Source organism: Erythranthe guttata, chromosome 12 (assembly GCF_056151865.1).
Source record: "Erythranthe guttata isolate IM_541 chromosome 12, IM_541, whole genome shotgun sequence".
NCBI lineage: Eukaryota > Viridiplantae > Streptophyta > Magnoliopsida > Lamiales > Phrymaceae > Erythranthe > Erythranthe guttata.
In genome coordinates this window covers 1,691,984-1,708,301 of record NC_142544.1, presented here as the reverse complement: position 1 = coordinate 1,708,301, position 16,318 = coordinate 1,691,984, and the positions used below count along the sequence as shown (strand labels likewise).

At 35.2% G+C, this 16,318-nt stretch overlaps 3 protein-coding genes and 1 non-coding gene across 5 annotated transcripts; 3 read left to right on the top strand and 1 right to left on the bottom strand.

Moving 5' to 3' along the window:
- Positions 1 to 1,285: 1,285 nt before the first annotated feature.
- On the bottom strand, positions 1,286 to 3,044 carry LOC105953456 (glycosyltransferase 6). The gene has a single exon (XM_012977115.2). The coding sequence runs from the start codon at positions 2,787 to 2,789 to the stop codon at positions 1,449 to 1,451; it is 1,341 nt and encodes a 446-aa protein (XP_012832569.2). The 5' UTR covers positions 2,790 to 3,044; the 3' UTR covers positions 1,286 to 1,448.
- Positions 3,045 to 3,942: 898 nt separating this feature from the next.
- On the top strand, positions 3,943 to 4,016 carry TRNAT-AGU (transfer RNA threonine (anticodon AGU)). The gene has a single exon. It is a non-coding gene; the product is annotated as a tRNA-Thr (tRNA).
- A 2,538-nt stretch (positions 4,017 to 6,554) lies between these two features.
- Positions 6,555 to 8,240, top strand: LOC105953457 (uncharacterized). Its single transcript, XM_012977116.2, has 3 exons — positions 6,555 to 7,124; positions 7,215 to 7,309; positions 7,989 to 8,240. The coding sequence occupies exons 1-3, from the start codon at positions 6,857 to 6,859 to the stop codon at positions 8,127 to 8,129; spliced, it is 504 nt and encodes a 167-aa protein (XP_012832570.2). The 5' UTR covers positions 6,555 to 6,856; the 3' UTR covers positions 8,130 to 8,240.
- Positions 8,241 to 10,138: 1,898 nt separating this feature from the next.
- NAGS1 (N-acetyl-l-glutamate synthase 1) lies at positions 10,139 to 15,933 on the top strand. Of its 2 annotated transcripts, none has more exons than XM_012977176.2 (10): positions 10,139 to 10,686; positions 12,908 to 12,995; positions 13,101 to 13,306; positions 13,398 to 13,549; positions 14,110 to 14,500; positions 14,730 to 14,827; positions 15,015 to 15,126; positions 15,228 to 15,387; positions 15,471 to 15,543; positions 15,636 to 15,933. In XM_012977176.2, exons 1-10 carry the CDS (start codon positions 10,384 to 10,386, stop codon positions 15,784 to 15,786), a joined length of 1,734 nt encoding a protein of 577 aa, XP_012832630.2. In that variant the 5' UTR covers positions 10,139 to 10,383; the 3' UTR covers positions 15,787 to 15,933. The 2 variants fall into 2 exon arrangements, with proteins under 2 accessions (XP_012832630.2, XP_012832631.2); XM_012977177.2 differs by lacking the exon at positions 10,139 to 10,686 and adding an exon at positions 12,096 to 12,749.
- Positions 15,934 to 16,318: the final 385 nt, after the last annotated feature.

Genomic DNA, 16,318 nt, shown 5'->3' with positions numbered 1-16,318 from the left:
AATTGGTAGGGGTGAGCAAAAAAACCGAGAAACCGAAAACCGAAAAAATCGAGCTGATATACACCGTCCCGACTTAAAACCGGATACATGGTAATTTTTTTTGAAAACCCGAAAATATCGATTTGTGTATGTAGAATAAAAAATTTACCGAACCGATTACCCGAACCGAACCGATTTTTACAAAACGATGTCGTTTTGATATATAGAATAAATATTTACCATGTACCCCTTGTGCGCCTCTATCCTTCGAACGCCTCAATGTGACATGTTTTTTATTAATTAATTTGGGGTTGTGACATGTGGTTTATTAGTTAATTTTGAATTGTTATTTGTTAATTTTCTCAAACTAATGTAATGAAAGTCCAAATTTATTGTTAATCAAATATCGGTTTTATGCCGAACCGATAGATGAAACTGAAATAAAAAATAAATAGAATTGATACCGAAACCGTTAACCGAAAACCGAAAACCGAAAATCCGATCAACCCCGAACTAAAAAAAACCGATATGTTCGGTTCTGAAAATATGAAAACCCGATATTATCGGCTCTTTTTTGGTTTATTGCAAAAACCGAGCCGTACCGACCCGTGTACACCCCTAGAAATTGGAATGGAATTTCTGATTTCCGTCGATTCCGATCCGAAATTTTCTGATTTTGGAACAATATTTTTCAATTCGAATTTCGAAATTCAGGGTTCTTATTTTTCCGAAATTATTTGGATTGAAATTAGAATATATATATATATATATATATATATATATATATATATATATATATATATATATATATATATATATATATATATATATATATATATATATATATATATATATATATATATATATATATATATATATATATGAATGAGATTACGATTAAGTCCCGAAAATTCCAATGTTTTCCGAATATTACACTTAAAAATATCAACATTATTGTGTATTTTATATTTTAGGTGAACAAAAATAGAAATTTATGAATTCCATCGTTTCTGATCCAAAATTTTCTGATTTTTCTGGAACGGAATTGAAACTAATTTTTCGCTTACGTAAAAAATCAAGATTTTTCCGAAAATGCTTATTGTAATACAATCCTTCCGATTTATACCCCTAGTTAACATACCAACACACAATAGGACATGAAAAAAAATAAATTTAAAATCCAATTAGTATTCTATTAAACCCTAATAATAATTGTAAACCGAAAATCAAACGCTTTTCATTGGTGTGCATGAAATCGAATTACTCCTTTTGTTCATTCCTAAGGAAGCCCCATGCATGCATAATATTATCAGCAACTAATCAAATTCTTAACAGCAAATTAGAAACTTCAATAACAAATTACACATACATGCCAAAAAAAAAAAAAAAAAAACACATTACATATATACTTACATATTTTTAATACTCAGCATCCATTATATATAATTACACACTTTTTTTTTTCCCAATTACGAAGCAGGATAATCAAAGGGCAGAGGAAGCACAGTGGAGGGATCCAGTAGATCCGGGTGCACGTACCCATAACTCCTAAGCACCTGATTATCCGCGAAGATCAAAGCCTTCTGCATGGCGTCGAAGCATGTCTGGCCGGAGTACATCTGGTTGTGGTCCCCACTGCACGGCTGGCACCCCGTGAAATGCGTGATGAACGGCCTCCTCCAGCTCCCCCTCCCGTACCCAGCCTCCTTAAGGTGCTCCTCCCACACCGGAACATACCCCTCGCTCACCTTCTCCGCGTGCCTCCGCCTCAGCCTCCCCTCCGCCGCCTCCACCTGTTTGTACCGCTCGGTTATGTTCTCGAAATTCCCGACAATTTCCATCCAGTACCCCTCGAAGTAGTAACCGCTCTCCAGATAAATCTTATCACCCCATTTATCCTTATCCTTCAACAGCAGATAAACTAATCCCGACTGGTCGTCGGATTCCGGGAATATTTTGTCCTTGAAAGTTGACTTTTGGATCTCGCCCCATTTATCGTACTCGGGTGACTGCGGGCCCATTCGGGCCCACGTGTCCATGAAGTCCATGGCCCACTGCGAATTTCGGATCAGGAAAACGCCGGCGTTTATGCTTGTCCAGCTTTGCTTCTCGTAGATTAGGTGGGGCCAGCCGTGGATGATCATGTTGTGGTGGTTGTATTTGTCGAGGGGGAGCTCGAAATCCATGTCGGTGAAGGCGGCGTCGGAGTCGACCCACCAGATCCACTCCGCCTCCGGGTGGGCAAGCATCGCCGCCTTCACCGTCGGAGTTTTGGCCCAGAAGGAGAACATTTTGGGGTGGAGGAGGACGTTGTTGTAGAAGATGTCGATGCCGTGGCGGCGGCAGTAGTCGACCTTGTTCTTGAACAGCTTCAGGAGGAGGTAGTCTCCGATGGGGTTCTTGCATGGCGTCGGCTGAGATCCGGTGACGAGGAGAATCCGGCGGTCTGCTCCGGCGGCGAAGGAGGGGTGCTGCTTCAGCCACTCCCTTCTCTTCTCGTCCCATTTTTTAACCGGCGGCGTGTCGATGGTGTAGCTGAGTTTTGGGTCGTCGTAGAAATTCTTCTCCGGCGGGTCGTAACGGAGGTTAGGACCGGAGACGCCGCCGCCGCCGTCGCAGATCTCCGGCACGGCGGCGGAAAATGAAGAGGTGGAGAAACTAGGAGTTGGGGTGGGGGTGGGGCTAGGGCTGAGAGCGAAGAAAGACCATAATGCCCATACCAACAAGAAAGCAACCAGCCCTCCGCCGACGAAAAAAAACCCGTCGGAGAAAAAAGATGCCGCTTTGCTCCGGCCGTTGTTTTTCGCCATAATTAATTTAATGATTTGAATTAGAAAAAAAGAACTCCGTAAAAGAAACCAATATAAAGCAAGAAATCAAACACCCCACGCACACACGTTGTAAACGAAGCAATACGTCGGCTAGCGAAGCTGTGTTGCCACGTGGCAAACCGGAGTCAAGAAATCAATGCGCGCTCACCCGCTAAATTTAGCTGAAGATTCCGCGGGAACCCCGAGGAAGAAAAAGAGAGCACACTTCCAAAATAGCTGAGACCTTTTTGATTAAATTCAGTAAATGAAACCAATAAATTAAATATATATAAATGTTTCCGCCACCGGTGAATGGCGGTGGTTGGAGTTGGTAGAGAGTGGTATTGATTGAGGGTATGGGCTGACCCGCCGGAGATTCGGGTTATTGTTCTTGGGTTTTGAGCCATTATATTGGTATTTTTTTTGCATGCTTTTTGTGCGTGGTGAGAGATTGCAGATCAGAGCAATTTATTCCTTTTGTTGCATAATATGATTTGATTAATTAGTTGCAATTTAAGCTGGTTCATTTAATTACTTTGTAATTGAAAAATAAAATTAAAATATGCTTGTTTTTTATTGTTTAAAGCATATTAAATTAAATTAATCAATTATGAAAACAAAATAATTGTTGTGTAATATTTAAAATAACAGTAAAATGAATATAATGTAATTATAGATAAACTTGCTTCGATGTTTTGGCTTATGAGATCTTACATCTGGTGAAATACACCATGTGGTTTTAAAGTTTTAACCATTGATCTACATAAAATAAATTATACCCACTAAACACACATACACATAAGTGTGTGTTTTTAACTTATTACGTGTAAATCAGTGGTGTAATAACACTAAAACTACATCGTGTATTTCACCAGGTGTAGGTTCTACAAAACCCGAGGCTCTTTCTAATCATCCTTAACTAACTCAACAACTAGATTACACTTCAATGTAATTTTGAAATTCACTAAAAATATTTTAATTGTGAAGATATCTTATATATAGAAGATGTTACCGTTAGGGCAACCTAAACAACTCTAATGTCGTATTTGTAATTATTTTTATTTTATACTAGCATCTTTGTAATTATTTTTATATTATTTTTTTCTCTATTGCGTATTGTACAGATAAATTAATAAAAAAAATCGATCAAACAGCTCTCATAGCTCAGTTGGTTAGAGCACCCGTTTAGTAAGCGGGAGGTCTTGAGTTCAACTCTCAATGAGAGCAATGCCTATTTATTTTAACGTGTATTTTTATTTTAAATAATTCAATTATTATTAAGCCTAGATTCAATGCTATGCATAAGTTGAAGTTGTAAAGTTTTGGGCTAAAGTTTGGCAGGCCTAAGCCCATTTGTTTTTCACAATAAATTTCAGTTGATTTATAAGAAATTTTAATTATTTATCAAAAAGAATATATAATAAATTTTAATAACTGAATATTATTATTATTGTTGTTGTTATTATTGTTTAGACTATATCTAACAAGTGAAGATAAAATAATTGCAATTTTAATCCATCACAATTATTTAAAACAAAAACTACAGAAATAAACTAATAAAAAAAAATCGGTCTTAAATTCGTTCTAAAATAAATTCATCAAACAAGGTAATCTAATGAGTTTGTTATTCAACATTTAAAAATCCTTAGAAAAAGAATCCAAATTGTTCAATCTATCTAAATAAGAAAAACATATATATGTAAGAACATATTTAAAGTGTACCTAAATAATAATGAGAATTAAACTCCAAAAATTACAAAATCGTGTCAATTTGGAGAGGGAATCTTGTGAGTTATATATATGAACATCCACGTCAGCCATAGATTTTAATAAGGATTGACAATTCGAGTTAGATCATGCAATTAATTTCGGGATTTTTTTTAATAGAACTTTCAGGAAGTTGACCTAAATAATTCAAAATATTTTTTTAATAGAATTTTGTTATATATATACCCATGGATATTGGATAAGACTTGATAATTTAAATCTAAATTACATATTTTGTTAAACAAACAAATTATGGGTAAATTACGCGTAAATTCAAATTCAAAGGTAAGAAAAAATATTACAATTACCCCATGTGGGGTATATTACATTTATCTCTAGGTGTAAATTTGAAAATTCAGATCGAATACACTAGGAAATCTTCGAGATTCGATTACCCATAACTCTATTAGGTGTAATTATAAGACCAAGAAATAACTAGGGAGTAAGTATTATTGATTAGCATTTCCACAAGAATATGTAAGTTATTTAATTTTATCTCAGAAGATCCCCATAATTTCATTTTCAAAACACCGATAAACCTTTTCGTTTGGTTGTATAAATTAATATTACTAATACCAACATGCTACAAGTTGACTTGTTTTAATATTTAGGGTAAATTACAAACACCCCCTGAGGTATGGTCAAATTACAAAAACCCTCATCTTGTTTGGATAATTACATCTACCCCCTTAACTATGATTTTTTCTTAGACCTCCACCTTTATGGTGCCAAATTCAACATAGTCATCTAGATTCCGTGAAATGTGCTCTAGTTTGTACTCTTTTTGTGTAAAAAATACAGTTTCCGATGCACCACAAACTGATATATACAAGCTAAAAATCACATATTATGGTCATCTTGCTTCATAATGTAGAGTTTGAATGGGATAAAACGGGTACAAAAGTTTATTATTCCATATAATCTCGACGATTCCACTAAATTTGATGAGTTGAGGGGGTGGTTGTAATTATCCAAACAAGAGGGGTGTTTTTGTAATTTTTCCATACCTCAGGGGAGTGTTTGTAATTTACCCTAATATTTAAAATGCTTATTATTTAACTTTCAAAAGAGTCTCTATAACAATCTGAAAAGTTATTTTTCCTTCAAATATAATTAGACTTTTCTTAATCAATTGATATTGACTATTAGTGTGTTAATTTTATTTGCTATCGAAATATAAACAAACATCCTTTCATTCATTTCTTTTTCATATTAAGACATGTTTTCTTAAAATGAAATGAAGATAAGCTCGAAAAAAGCTTCCAAACATTACCTAAATTACCCTTATATTAATTTAATCTCCTAATTTAATATATAATTATGCATTTAATTAATATTTATCTCTGATTCTCTCACCTATTAGTGCAAAGTCATAACCAGAGCTGCTACTTTCAGGTGGTTTGGCAGGTCTATCTAACACTCCACGTCACCTTAATTTCCTCCCTCTTTTAATGTTTATAATTTAAATTATGATAAATTACAATTACCCCACAAGGAATGGTTAAATTATGAAATACTCCTCTTGTTTGTGTTATTACAATCACCCCAAAATTGTAAATCTTCTTACACATTCATCCTTGCGGCGTCAAATTTAGTGGAATCTTCTAGATTATATGAAATATTCTCATTTTTGTACCCGTTTTATCCGATTCGATCGAACCCCACATTTTGAAGCAAGATGATTATAGGATGTGTGTTTTTTGCTTGTATATATCACATTGTGGGGTATCAGAAACTGCATTTTTTAAGATGTGTGTTTTTTGCTTGTATATATCAGATTGTGGTGCATCAGAAACTGCATTTTTCCACAAAGTACAAAGTAGAGAACATTCCACATAATCTAAAAAATTATGTTGAATCTGACATCATAAGGGTGAATGTGTAAGAAGATCCATAGTTCAAGAAGAGTTGCAATTATACAAACATTAAGGGGTTTTTTTTTGTAATTTGGGGCTAATTGTAATTTAGGCTTTAAATTAAATCAACAATATCCCCATAACCATTATTATTTACACCTAACTTTTTTGCCACGCGTGCTTCACACGCGCGTTTTATCCTCCCACGTTGAAATAAAACCCGACGCATGTATATGTTCTACGCACCCATAAATTAAACCAATTTTCTTCATCATTTTCCCGTTTTACCCTTTCGAGAATCTTCAGTTGCGTTTTCCGTTCGCTTTTCAGTCGGAGAATTAAACGGTCATCAAATTTCTCGGCAATCGGCGAATATTAGAGCGTGAACTCCACGCCAATTTAATGCGCGTTTTTTTTCCGAGAGGCAACGTAAAACAGATTTGAATGGGGAACTGCCAGGCGGCGGAGGCGGCGACGGTGGTGATCCAGCACCCCGGCGGCGGCAAGGTGGAGAGGATTTACTGGTCGGTGAGCGCCAACGAGGTCATGAATTCCAACCCCGGACACTACGTGGCGCTGGTGATCGCCTCGCCGGCGTCGGCGAGGAGGAGGAAGGAGAACGGCGCGGCGGCGGTGAAGCAGCAGCTCAAGCTTCTCCGTCCAGACGACACTCTGATATTGGGACAGGTTTATCGGCTCATCAGCTTTGAAGGTATTATTATAAATTTATAATTTTTTATTCAGTAACTATCTCCATTAATGTTTGGATTATTAATAATTAATTAATTAATTAATTATGCAGATGTGCTGAAGGAGTTTGCTGCAAAAAAATGCGTGAAATTAGGAAAGTTGTTGAAGGAGAGAAATCAGGCTGGCCGTCGATTCTCTTCTGCTAAGGTAAAGTAAATTAAAAGCTTTGTGATTTAAATTTTGAGAAAATTGCACATCACCCCCCTGTAAATTTCTAATTTTCTCACTTTACCCCTCAATTTTTTTAAAAGTGAATGTCCCCTTCAAAATATTATTCTTGTTGCACATACCCTGATAGGAAAATTACGATGGATTATTCATCGCAATTGAGTATTTTTTGTTGCATGTTGCCCCTTCAAATGTTATTTTTATTGCATAATGGATAATATTTTGAAAGGGGATTATCAATTTTTTTTAATTTTTAGGGGAAAAATTGCGAAAATGAGAAATTTATAGGTGGTGAAGTGCATCTTGTACTTAAATTTGTAATTAGCGCTTGTTAAGAATATACTAATATGTAATTAATTATGCATGGACTGCTTTAATAGACTACGCAACAGGTAGTCAATTAAGAGTGACCAATGGTAAAATTGAGTTGATTTTTTTCGCGAGAGTTGGTTTAGTTTTGAGTCGATTTTACTTTTAAAAAAAAATCGAGCGACAAATGTGTGTGTCCTTCAAAAACGATAATATTTGTAGAATGCCGGAATTATCGGTGTAATTTTATTATCGAGAATGAAAGTGCAACAACTTATCATATGGAAAAGGAAATAATTTTGTAACGGTATTTTCATATTATATTCATTATGCTTTTCTCATTCATCAGGCGGAGCATGATGAGGTGCAGCACAACCTTGGAAGTGGCGGCGATGACGGTGGAAGTAGTGGCGGCATTGCGAGGCATCAAGGCGGCGGCGGGGGGCAGTGGAGACCAGCGTTGCAGAGTATTTCAGAGATCGAAACTTGAATATATAATGTAGCTTTCTTCGTACGTCGTTTAATTGTATAAGTACGCAGTCCATTTTCTTCGTGTAATTTCTCCGATGTATAATAAAATCAGGTATATGCTTTTTTTTCAGAGTATATATAGAATAGGATTTAGGCATCTCCAAGTTGTGATTATGTTGTAAGGGAAATTACGGTCACCCATGAGTTATGGTCAAATTACAAAAGCCACCTTCATGTGTGGGTAATTATAGTCACTCCATCAACTATGTATTATCTTACGAAAAGAGCCCTCCAAAGGTAAATTTAAGGATGTTAATTCGATAAAATCGAACCGTAATTTCGGTACGCCAACATTTCATACTGTTTACCGAACTAAATATACGATATGCTTCGGTAAATGACCGAATTACATATATTTTATGATAAAATATTTAAAAGGAGGGGTGGCTGTTATTACCCAAACAAGAGGGGTTTTTTGTAATTTGACCATACCTCAAGAGGTGGTGGTAATTTGCCATATATTGTAATTATCTTGAGTTTTAACTCCAAAATGCCTAAAGTGAGCAAAAGTACAGTAGAACTTCGATAAATAAATACTCGATTAATTAATAATCTCGCTTAAATAATAGTTTCTTCTGGTTCGAACTCACTAAAAGTCTACTAAATTATTAGTTCCATAATTTAATTTTTCGTGAAATTAATATAATGTTTACAAGTCCCGACTCTATTAATTAATGGACATTTATCTGTAGATATATAACAAAAAACAAAATTGAGGATTACATCCTCAAAACTCAAAAGGTTTAATCGGCCCAATAAGCCCAACTGGAACTCGAAAGTAAATGAAATCATCCTAATTGGGCTGAACCTCAGCCCAATTAATTAATTATATTTCTATTTATATATATAAAAAAAAGATAATAATATTACGAGCATGTATATTATTAATTATATATTTTTAATAGATTAGATTAATACATGGCTGGGTGGGACCCAGAATTAAACGACAAGACGCAGACATGAAACAAAAGATTGACAAGATGTGAAAAAGTGACGTAGTGATAGGGAGAGAGACGTTGAAATTCCTTACTTTTGTGGGAAAAAAAATATTTCTTTCCCCCTTAATTTTAGTGAAATTCGTCTTTTTCAAATTTTTTTTTTCTGTAATGATATTCACAGAGTGAAAATTGGTAAGTCGTAGTGTAATTTCGAGTATTTATTAATTTTTCATATTTCAAATCCTTACTTTGTTCTGAAACTGTCTCAACCAAAAAAAAGTATTACGGAGCTAATTTTTAACTCATACTATAACAAATTTGAGGTAAATTTTATATGTTTACCATTCTTGAATCATGTATATCTCGAATTAAAATGCGCTATTTCCATGTTGTTCAACACGGAACTTGATTTTCATATTTTTTTATTTCATGTTGTTTAACATGGAATTTTGAATCACGAACAGGGATTTATGTGTTTTTCAATACAAAATAATCAATTGTGTTTTTCAATAAGTTGAAAAATTTACTTAAAAATCAGAATAATCGTCGTTCATTTGGTTTGTTGTCGATTTCTAGTTGATAAGATCCGGAAAAAAAAAACGCAACAGTTTGCCAGATTGGATCGAAAACGAGAGAGTTGGTTAAATTGTAGATTTTTTTTTTTAAATTATATTAAAAATTACTCTGCAACCTATCAAAAGCTCATCTACGTCTATCAAGGGGCAAACAATTTTCTCCAGATTAAATGAAATAAATCTCATTCCCAGGAAATATTATGTCAAATAATTAGTTATTTGTATGCTACACATGATGAAGACTACGCTGATTGATTTTTACTATTGATCTACACACAACAATATAAATGTTTGTTTTTACGCAATATGAATGATAAAGATTTACTCGCTCTCTATATCACCCGGTGTGACATAAAATAATTATGCAGATGTCACTAATTCTGCGTCCCCATGCAGTGGCCCCACACTTGTCTCAAGGTTGGAAGTTTAATTTGATTTTCTAAAGTATATGGTGTGGTCGCGTCACACTCGATCACTACCCCAAACTTTTATACTCTTCCCCGAAGCATCCGAACTTTGACAGCAAACAAGGTTATATTCATGTCCCATTTCTTACACCTCAATTCAACACGTACGTACTGCTGAGTAATACTTTTCGCTCTACCTCGGAAAACTCGAAAACGCCGACGTTTCGCTGCAATTGTTTTTTTCATTAATTAATTAATTATTATCAAGGATTCTTGATCACTCACGCGCGCGCATGGTGATCAAGTCAAAATCGCCAGTTTTTCTTCAGCTGCTAAAAGATAGGAAAAATATCAGAGGGGTTCATACTTTTGGTGGGTTTCCGTATGATTGGGCGGAAAAAAATAGGAAGAGAAATAATATCTCTGTTATTAGGAAGTGTTGCACAATTGACATCAATGGCGGCGGCGGTGGTGGTGGCTTGGTGGAGGCGATGAGGGAGGCGCAGCCGTACCATGTGATGCATAGGGGTAGTACATTTGTGGTGGTGCTGTCAAGTCAAATTGTTGATACTCCCCAATTATCCTCCATTCTTAAGGTATGTATGTATCATAAGTTTTTTCAGTTTTTTTTTATTCGAAATTAATTATAATTTTTTTTTTTATAAATTAAACTTGCAAACGGTATTTAATTTTGCTTCTATTAATATAATTTTCTTTTTAAACTATAATATAATAAAGGACAAACATTCTTGTTTAAGGAGTACTAATTTTAAGAAGAATTGAAGGTTACATTTGATTTTTGTGCTCTTATTAATAATTTTTAAATTAAATTCACTTTATTAGGAAAATTGAGAATTCCAATCAAGTCTATTTGTCCTACTCTTTTTCATAAAGAATAGTCACAAAAAGGACTTTAATTTTGTAGAAGAATAGACTTTACTCCTTTTTCCATGTAATTATTGATTTAGGTAAACGATTGTATTTTTTCTCGTGCGATGCATGGATTATGAATTTCAAAATTAAAACGAAATGACTGAGTTTTATATGCACAGCAATAAAAATTATAACAAAAATATATTATACTATTATAATAAAATTTGTTAAGTGATATTTAAAGAAAAATATGTTGTTTTTATACTATAAAAGAGAGAGAGAGAGAGAGAGAGAGAGAGAGAGAGAGAGAGAGAGAGAGAGAGAGAGAGAGAGAGAGAGAGATATAAAGAAGAATAAAGTAAGAAAAGAGAATGGGATTTTGACTTTTTTGGCCTTCTATTGTATTATTATATTTTTATATATACGTTTTGCTGTTCGAGTTTTTTTAGAATAAAGTAGCGTTAACTCTTTTTATATATAAGATCTACTGACTACATCTTTTCCTACATTACGTATGAAGTAGATATCTTAATAGCAAGGAGAATCAATAATGCATGATGTGGTTCATAATAATTGAATTCACTTCACTTCAATTTATCTTCCAAATTAGCTCGCGAAAGATTTATGAATATTCGTTAATCTAACAAAGGGACCTCAACATGTGTCTCAAACACGCATTAGGGCGCTGTATCTTGGTCCACACAAAATTCCTACGACAAACAAGTAAGTTTCAAGGGGCCAGGGAGCCATGGCCTGCAACATTTCTCAATTCCCTATTATTTTATATATATATATATATATATATATATATATATATATATATATATATATATATATCGTGTATAATCGTATTAATGGCCCCCTTGTAAATTTTTTTAATGCATTCGGCTCCTCGAATTTATAATTCTGGTTCCACTAGTGAGTCGGATAGTTCAAAGAAACATGCCATAATTAAGATAAATTAATTCTTACTTCTAATAATATGATGATTAAACTATTTGTAAACTAAGACTTATTTAATTGGGCCTACTTTTGTTATTTGGTAACTATTTTCACAATATAAATCAATAAATAATAGATTTCATAAAATTTGATAATTATAAGTTGGATTTATTATCTGACCTACAGGGGTGTCTCATGCCACTATTGTCACCTGCCCAAACTCTCATTTCAAATCTAAAATTATTATAAAAAAAAATGCAAGAAAAAGAAAAGGCGCACGTTAGCAAAAAAGAAAAGAAAAACCTATCAGTTGCCCCGCGCCATTCCGCCACCACCCACCCTCCCTACCACGGCCATCTACCCTCTAACTAACTAACTAACCACCACTAGACCTCCGGCATAAACTAGTGTTTCATTCGTGGTGTAATTTTATTTTTAATTTGCGGCCGACGACTCAATTTCGATGGCGGCGGCGGCCGCCGCTTCCCTGAGCCCTTGCACTCCGATCCAAAACCACCAGCGCCACATTCAATCAAAATTCATTCCTTGCTGCTCATTTTCGAGGTCGAATTTCAACAAAAATCGGTCGATTGGAAAGTTCGTCGGGATTCAATCCCTAAAAATCTCGCCTTTCGAGGGTAATAATCGCCCCGGAAACAAAATCAACGTGTTGGGGGAAACTGAGAACGCGGGAATCGAAGCGAGCAATGCCGTCAAAGACGAGCTCTTCGTGCGTTTCTTCCGCGAATCGTGGCCGTATTTTCTCGCCCACAGGGGCAGCACTTTCGTTATATTGATTTCTGCAGAGATTATCGATAGCCCTAATTTGGACCATATTCTTATGGCACGTGTTCTTTTTCCCTTCCCCCCTTTGCTTTTGTTATGATTATTCCAGCTGAATTTTCACTCTGTGTTATGTGTATGTGTGTCCATTTGCTCTAACATGAAACGAAAAAGACTGAATTTGGCAGCTGATCTAATATATGTTGAACATTTGTGTAGGATATATCTCTGCTTCATGGGTTGGGAATCAAATTTGTTCTTGTACCCGGGACCCACGTTCAAATCGACCAGCTTTTGGCCGAAAGGAGTGAGAACAATAATTTATATCCTTTTGTGTTCCAATTCGATATATTTTTATCTGTTTTTTTTTTTTTTGCTTTAGTGTAAAATATACACGTGTTTCGTGTCTCAGAATGCGAACCCAAGTACGTGGGGAGCTACAGAATCACAGACGCTGATTCTCTAAGCGCAGCGATGAATGCTTCCGGAAGAATCCGGATCATGATCGAGGCGAAGCTATCGCCCGGCCCTTCCTTAAGTGGCATTCGCCGCCATGGAGATAATAGTCGGTGGTACGATGGTGTCAGTGTTGCTAGTGGTAATTTTCTCGCAGCCAAGGTGAGAACAACAAAGTCATACGATGTAATATATATATTATTGTTAGAATCTAATTTTATTTTATTTTTTTCGTTTTTTTTTTTTTTTGCAGAGAAGAGGGGTGGTAGAAGGAATTGATTACGCATCGACAGGCGAAGTGAAGAAAATAGACGTTTCTCGCATCCGTGAGAGGCTGGATCAAGATAGCATAGTGCTCTTAAGCAACCTCGGTTATTCTAGTTCCGGCGAAGTATTAAATTGCAAGTATGCTAATTGGCTTTTCATAGGTATTTTTGTGTCCGCTTGCATGATATGTTCGTGAAACTCAGATAAATTTCCGACTTACTCCCTCCCTTTCAAAATAAGTGTTACTCTAGCCATATATTGTTTTCCCATATTAAGTGTCACTTTAGCATTTCAAGAATATTTTTTTTAATACCAAATTTGCCCTTTATCATTGACCGTTCAAGCTCATTAATGTGTACGCCTAATTTATCTTTCTTCAAGGTTTGGAAAGGGAAATTTCGGGATTTTCCATTAAAAAAGGCTATTTATTAGGTTTCTTAATATGCATGTGTTTGAAATGGAGGGAGTATCTTATAGAGCCTCATTTGATTTGGGATCTACATGATTAATTAAATAATTCGACTCTGTTTGGATGTTTGGTAAACGCAATAATATTCCGGTCTGACCCGGAGATATTATTTTATCAATGGCCTATCTGGATTTATTAGGAGATTTTTTTTTCAAGAATTTGTGCATCTATTTCGTTGTTCATTCATTAAATATTTCTTGATTTTTTTTCTTCTATTGTCACATTTTAGCACTTACGAAGTGGCCACAGCATGCGCACTAGCCCTCGGTGCAGAGAAACTCATATGCATAATAGACGGGCCGATTCTAGATGAATACGGAAGACTCATTCGATTCTTGACCCTTCAAGATGCTGACATGTTAATCCGAAAACGAGCCAAGCAGAGCGAGACAGCTGCTAATTATGTGAAAGCTGTTGCTCAAGAAGATCTCGCTTGTGCGATATTCGACCCGAATGGGAAGGCTTTTCCTCGCGCCCCAAAATTTCAGAACGGTGTTGGATTTGATAATTGGAGCGGACTTTGGTCAACCGAACAAGGGTTTGCTATTGGTGGTCAAGAAAGGTTGGGCCGTTTGAATGGTTATCTGTCGGAACTAGCTGCTGCAGCTTTTGTTTGTAGTGTAAGTTTTACGTAATTTGGTGATTATTTCCGTTTCTTAATACCATTTTTTAATTAAAGTTTTTCTGATTAAAGGTTTCGACCCGGTAAGTTATTGGGAATACCAAACATAAAACAAAATCCGATGTATTAGTTAATAATTGCTAATCTCCCCAACCAAACGAGGCCTTTATGTTTTCGGTGAATTTTGCAAATACTAAGTATTATTTTTTTTTCCTTGTATTTTTTAGGGTGGTGTGCAAAGAGTGCATCTATTGGACGGCACTATGGGTGGAGTTTTACTCAAGGAATTGTTTCAAAGAGACGGAGTAGGCACTATGGTGGCTAGGTATTGCTTTCAAGGCCTCGTTTGGTTGGTTAGATTAGCCATGATTAATTAAATAATTGGATCTTATTGGTTTTGGTTAACTAAATAACTTTTCAAACCGGCATCCCGGTTAATCTTCTCTTAGGAACCATTTTTTTCTCCTATGTATAATTGTATTGATATATGGTGCAATTGTGTTGTGTGGCAGTGATCTTTACGAAGGCATAAGGATGGCGAGGGTCACAGATCTCGATGGCATTAAACGGCTTTTATTACCTTTAGAGGAGTCTGGTATTTTGATAAAGAGGACCGAGGAAGAGGTTTTTATTACACCCAATTTATATTTTAATTTCTTTTTTATTATTATTACATATTATTGTTCGTATATTTTTATCTGCATCAATTTTCATGCATTACACAGCTGCTTCAAGCATTGGATTCTTTCATAGTTGTAGAGAGAGAAGGTCATATTATAGCTTGTTCGGCTCTTTTCCCTTTCTTTAAAGACAAGTGCGGAGAGGTGGCTGCTATTGCCGTTTCTCCTGAATGCCGTGGCCAAGGACAGGGTGATAAATTACTTGGTAATAATCTTCTATTACATCCTTAAAAAAAAAAAAAAAATTTAATATGGATTGATGATAACTCCGTTCGCGTTTTCTTGCAGATTACATTGAGAAGAAGGCATCTTTCCTTGGACTGCAAATGCTTTTCCTACTGACAACTCGTACTGCCGACTGGTATGTTTTTTTTTCTTCTTTTTTTTTTGTAGGATTTTCAGACAAGCTATGGAAACTAAAACCCTCGTCTCACGTGTTTCAATTTTGCGAAGGTTTGTAAGGCGTGGGTTCACCGAGTGTTCGATTGAGTCAATTCCAGAGGAGAGGAGAAAGAGGATTAATATCTCTCGTAGATCCAAGTATTACATGAAGAGACTATTACCCGATGGTAGTGGTATTCGTTTAGACAATGCTTATGCCTGATATAGCATATTGTCATTTACCTGCATTTCTGTGGACTTGTATCTGTGGACTTGTAATATTGTTATAGTACGTTTTTCTTTTTCCGGTTTAAGTTTAGTCGCTTGTCGATTGAAAATATCGAAATAAAATCCATCTTTAGAACTACCATTTTAGATCTTTCATCTTATTATTTGAAATATTAAACGTTGTTTCAATTTTACTAATACAATTTTGGCTAAAAACTGTGATGGACACTTTGTTAGTCTGATTTGGCAAAATTCAAAGCACAGAACTGTAGTTGTTTGAATTAACTTTCTAATCTAACTGGAATAAGTTGAATTAGATGTTGGGTGACAAAATTATACGAGAATGAGTTGTTAACCCCCGAGGTAATGTCAAATTACGAAAAAAAATCCCCCATGTTTGAATATTACAACCAAACCCTCAATTATAAGTCTTCTTACACGTCCATTCTTATGGTGTCAAAATCAATAGAATGTTCTAAATTCTGCGAAATGTTCCAGGTGTAAATTTAAATACGATTGAATAAATA